The sequence below is a fragment of the Maniola jurtina genome, chromosome 19 (assembly GCF_905333055.1).
Source record: "Maniola jurtina chromosome 19, ilManJurt1.1, whole genome shotgun sequence".
NCBI classification, from domain to species: Eukaryota; Metazoa; Arthropoda; class Insecta; order Lepidoptera; family Nymphalidae; genus Maniola; species Maniola jurtina.
In genome coordinates, this window is record NC_060047.1 from 11171994 (window position 1) to 11177993 (window position 6000).

General features: G+C 41.6%; 1 protein-coding gene across 3 annotated transcripts in view; it reads right to left on the minus strand.

Moving 5' to 3' along the window:
• The window catches only part of LOC123875239 (sodium/calcium exchanger 3), a 96830-nt gene extending 91949 nt beyond the window's left edge, over positions 1 to 4881 (minus strand). For all 3 annotated transcript variants that reach the window (XM_045920971.1, XM_045920970.1, XM_045920969.1), the window contains exon 1: positions 3175 to 4881. In XM_045920971.1, coding sequence (XP_045776927.1) covers positions 3175 to 4835 — 1661 coding nt within the window. In that variant the 5' untranslated portion in view covers positions 4836 to 4881. The remainder of the gene's footprint in view (positions 1 to 3174) is intronic.
• Between the last annotated feature and the right edge of the window lie 1119 nt (positions 4882 to 6000).

Genomic DNA, 6000 nt, shown 5'->3' on the forward strand with positions numbered 1-6000 from the left:
TATTATAATCAGAAAGCAATCACTTCCGAAGTATTCTAAAAATAAATATTACAAGGAGCTCTCCACAACCTTGAAAAAGGGATGAGAACTCTTTATGTATAAGATACAATACCTACTTCAAATAAAGTAACGGTAACCTACCAATTTTATGAGTAGAGTACAGGACTATTTAGGTGCTAGGTATAATCATTACTCAAATTATAAATGTGAGTGTGTTAGTTTGTTGGTTTATTGGTTTGTTCTTCAATCACGTCGCAACGGAGCAAAAGATCGACGTGTTTTTACTGGGATATAGTTAAAGACCTGGAAAGTGGCAAAGGTGCACTTTTTATCCCGGAAAATCAAAGAGTTCCCACGGGATCCTAAAAAGCCTAAGTCGACGCGGACGAAGTCGCGGGCATCAGCTAATAATACGAATAAAGCGGTAATAGCCTAGTGCTAGTGGTTAAGACGTCGATCTACTAATCGAGAGGTCGAGAGTTTGATCCCGAGCTCGCATCTCTAACTTTTCGAATTTAGGTAGGTATATGCGTTTTAAGCAATCAAATATCATGTGCTTTAACAGTGAAGGAAAACATCGTGAGGAAACCTGCATATACTGTGTGTGTGTGAAGTCTGCCAAACCACACTGGGCCGGCGTGGCAGACTATGGCCTAAACCCTTCTCATTCGACTTCATCAGCGTGGATGTAGGTTTTTACTTATTCACAAATCCTGTGGTAACACTTGGATTTTCTGGAGTAAAAGATCATATTATGTCAGGTCTCAAAAAAACAGGCCAAGTGCGAGTCAGACTCGCGCACCGAGGGTTCCGTACTCGCGTATTTTCCCGACATTTTGCACGATAAATCAAAAACTATAATACATAAAAATAAATAAAAATCTGTTTTAGGATGTACAGGTAAAGCCCTTTCATACGATACCCCACTTGGTATAGTTATCTTATTTTGAAAATTGAAACACATTTTAATTTTTTTTTATGACGTAACCACAAATTCGCGGTTTTCAGTCAGGTCAATCCCTTGCTCCGTTGCAACGTGATTAAAGGAAAAACAAACACACATTTTTACTGTTAAGTAGATATGTACTTAGTAGAGTATATAAGTAGATATAATTTATTATGTTGAAATAACGTAATTCCAGTGGAAGCGTTATTTGTTTTCGCGAACCGAGTCGACGGCAAATAACGTACGAGTACATTTTCCAAACGTCAATTAAAATGAACGATGATTAACGCTTTTCACAGACGACCCAACTTAGTTGAAGCCAACCTCCGACCAAAACCAGATGAAGATAATGACGTCAATTCTGATGTCTTTCTCTAGACTAAGAGAATATCTATCTGCATCCTTTTCTTTCTAATATTGCTACTTGTTGTTTTTATGATAGTGCTAAAAAAGGAGGGAAAAAAAATTAACGACTCTAGAAGTTCTGCTCTACTTAAAACACTACGTTCAAGACTGATACCTTAAATCAGGACTTTTCACAGTATTAAATTTAATCAAGTTTGTCTGACAAAATGCCGTAGGTATACCTACTTCAAAATTTAGTTGCTATCAGGATCAGTAATTGAGTGAGTTAATAAAGAATGTGTGGTAATTTTGAATGTTCTGTAGCCTTAGCCATTTCAAATTAACAAATGTCTTGGCAAAATTGATGATGCCAACGTAATTGGGTCGTCTGTTAAAACCGATTTACTATGTTATCGCAATGCTTGATAAACGACTTCAGCTTATTGTACCTTACGTACTCAGAAATTTCGATTTTGACTCGAGGAAACTTACAAAGTCATGTAAAAATAATTAATTGCAGGGTTTTCAAGGAAAATAATTATGTTGGTTAGACATTTGGAAACAATATTACAAATTTTTTGTGCTTACGGTTTCGCGATGATAAGTACATACAATACTATTGATGATATACTTATACAAAGAAGAAAGAGAAGAAAGCTCAGTATGCAGTAGACCATAACTGCATACTTAGTTCTACTGCATACTTAGTTCTGGTTAATAGTATGAGGTAGACTGAAATCCAAAATATAATCATTGGTCTAAACTTCATGAGATGAGCTGACTATTCGCGTATTTCACGTATTCAATATTAACGATACAAGTTCGCGCAAGTTTGTCGTCTCTCCGTCACTCGCTCCATACAAATGTAGTTAGATATTCATTTGAATATTGACCAATCAAACTCAATGTAATTTTCTAGACACGATCCGTGGTTTTCCATCCGTGTTTTCTTTGAAAATAACTAGTTTTAAAATTACACGGGTTTAAAGATTTGTATGTAAATTCTTGGAGACCGTGTAGGTAACTTTGAAACTGAATATTTTAAGGGAAATCTGAAAAATTACAAACATAGGCATTAAACGTACTGGAACGTATCCACAAAATTTCATTGAGTTTGATTGGTTAGTATTCAACTGAGAGCCAAACTACTTTTGGAGCGCCTTGAAACCCCTGTTAATGAACTTAAAAAGCGTACTCTTAAGTCTTAACTCTATGGAAAGCCCAATATCAGTATCAGAGTTTTCTCATTAAAAGAACTTGCAAAACAAATTACTTCCAAAACTTATTATTAGCACCACGGGCGCGCAAAATTGACCGGGCCTCAGTTTTCCATTTAATGAAATTTGCGAAAACTTGTTGGTTAATAAATATTTATGTTTTAATAGGTATAACGTCGCCAGAATATTGAGCGGTATTTCCATGAAAGATACTGAGCGTAGATAGGTAAATTCAATTTTAAAAAGTTTACGTAATAAAGATTTAATCAAGTAAAGTTAAGGAACTGGCGAAATAAACGATATAAAAACAGGTTTTATTAAAATATTTTTCTTTCTTTAATCAGGACGTTTATGGCCCATTTCCAAGCAAAACGGCCTAAGACTATACTGAAATTGAGTCCTAAGTTCTCGGTTTCGATCATTGAATACAACTTGAACTCATTTCCAAGCAAAATGGCCTAAAACTGTGCTAAAATTGAGCCCAAAGTTCTTTGGAAAGTCAGTCAAAGTTATTGCTGCTCCTGTAAAATTTTATTTTCTTTACACCAGCTCCTAAGCTAGTGCCGAATTTTATCTCAGGGAATTTTAATCAAACAGTAACTTCGAAACAGAAAATTAGTCTTATTCAAACTTACTTTACTAATTGAATTATTCATTAGTACTCACTCAGTTTCGTTGTTCTCGAAAACGACGTGATCTTGCACGGTCTCATACTGAGCACCACCTTTGGCAGTGCCATCTTCCGTCCAGTACGGAATGCGCACCTTCCCTCGAGCACCAGCCGTCCTCACCACTCGCAGATCGTAAGTCCCAACCGACTCAGTCAACTCGAAGTCCCTCTGAGGAAACGAGAACACTCCGGAATGATCATCGTCCAGAATCACAACTGTAGCTGTGGACGGTGATGCCAAACAAGCACCTTTTGGTGAACTCAAACGCACGAAGAAATGCTCATCCTCCTCGAATACGTCATCATCAATCACTTGGACGGTAAACTTCTTCTCCGTCTCCCCACTACCGAATGTAAGAGAACCCTGAGCTGCAACGTAATCCGATCCAGCTTCTGCCGTCCCATCTTCTGTGGTGTACTGCACGGTTACTTCCCCGTTTAAATTTCCTCGGCGGACCACTCTCACTTCGAAAGATCCACAATTCTCCATCACAGTGTAGTGATCCGGATCGAAACGAACATTAGGACCTTTGGGCTCAGCGACAATAGAAGCTGATTCTCGTCGCTGTAACTCCGCTTTAACTTCACTCAAATCACTCTGGGCTCGCTCATGTATCTTTCGAGTAAAATCTCCTCCACCTATCATTTTTCGTGTTGCTGATACTCGGTAAAACGCGCGTGACTTTGGACCGCGAGCCATCAATGTTTCTAATGCCATTCTCTCCACTGTTTCCAGATCTTCCTCAGGGTGTTGTCTTTTTAATTCACGTAAAACTTTGATGTACTCTTTGCGAGACTTCTCCAACTCTCGACCCTCCTCATCGTCTGAGGCAAACTCATCGGCGTTCGGTTTCAATGCCATTTCAACTGAACCGTCACCTTCAGCTTCTACGATCACACCACGCTCGTTAACTCGATAACCTTTCTTCAGGTATTTGTAAACTAATAGCCTTCGATCCGCAATATACGCCGTCAACACCGTGGCAGGGAAGAACAAGAACGTGACAGCGCCCTCCCAAACTTCCACTTCACTGGGCGATATCACTGCTAGTATGAGATAGAGCCATACATACGCAAATACTGACCAAGTTGCGGTGACTAGAAACACTCTTAAATGCTTAATCTTTCGCACTTCTCCATCAGGTATCACTGCAACACATATTGCAATAATCACAAACAAGTTGTATGCGGCCGATCCGACGATGGTACCGGGTCCCAACTCTCCAGCTTCGAAGTTTTTACCGGCGATTTCAATGACCGACAGCAATATTTCCGGGGCGCTGGACCCGAGGGCCATGAGCGTCAAGTTGGCTACGGTCTCGTTCCATACTCGTACGACTATGATGTGGTCGCTGCCGTTGCGTCGCACGCGCACCTCCTTCTCCCTGGACGTTATCACTTCTATCGCGGCCATGAACCTGTCGGAGACGATGGAGACTCCGATGAAGAGGTACATGAGCGTGACGAAGTAGACGAGCCCGCGGATGGCGATGTGGAGCGTGGGCACGTCCTCGAGCGGCAGCCAGACGGGCAGCACGAGCCCGTCCTCGCACTTGAGCACGTGCGTGGGGGTGAGGTTGTGCGCGGCGAGGCGCGCGGCGGGCTCGGCGCGCGCCACCACGCAGCATGCCGCGAGCGCGGCGAGCGCGGGCCGCATGCCCTCTACCTGGCGCGTGCCATGTGTGCGACCGGCGCTGCCAACGGCCGGCGCCCGACTGAGCGTCGCGACGCCTCGTCCCCCTCGCGAGGCTTCAAAGCCGCTGCGGATCAGTCCTCGCACGTACCTCTGATCAAGTTTTATTGGCGTCGTGGGTCATAAAGTTGGGCGGGCGGCGAGGAAAAACTTATTAACGCCCCACTGAGTTATTAAACTTTTGAGTTGGGTGCGCGTATGTTTGCTTTAAATCTAAGCAGCCGGGGATTTGAGACCTTTCCCAGAAACCACATTTCGAGGACTGTACTCAGTAGAGCTAGGAACGTGCCAATAAAGGCTACTTTGTATTTGTTTGGGTCACGCAAAGTAGCATGCGAGGTTTGTTGTAATTGATCACTCGCGCCGCCTAAAAGTACCCAATCACTTTGAATCAATAAACAAATTCGGGTCATGAATCATTTACACAGCCATTTGCGTAATAAATAGATCGATAAAAATTCAAAGTTTTAGGTATGTGAACTCCGTGGATACTAAACGACAAACGATACCAAATTAACTAAACGGTAAAGTTGTGTTTATTATGTACCTAATTACCTACTTATATTTATAAAGATACAAATATAATTTTTTGAAGAATTATTTAATAATTTTTACTACTACAAACTGTTTACCGCGACTTCGTCTGCATGGTATTAAGTTTTCCTATTTGAATTTCTTAAAATCTTAGTGATTTTCCTGTTATGGAAAAATTCCTAGGGCGAAACGGGCATTTGAACCCGGGCACGCACCTCTAACCTTTCGGAGTTATGTGCGTTTTAAGTAATTAAATAACACTTGCTTTAACTATGAAGGAAAACATCGTTTATGCATCGATACCCACACACCTGAGAATTCTCCGTAATGTTCTCAAAGATGTGTAAAGACTGCCAATCCGCACTGAGACAGCTGTAACGTGGTGGACTATAGCCTAACTCTTTCTCATTCTCCGAGAACCATGCTCGGACTTCGTCTGTGTTGACGTTTGCGTGCGGTGCCTTTTTGAAGTGTTTTTTTGTCAAAAGTGGCCGGTTTTTGTGTTTCACTGGTGTTTTTGGTGGTGGTGGAACTGACTGGGAAGAGTTCTAAAGGAGCGCCGTGCGTGTGTCGGTGAGCGCCGGCACAGACGAAG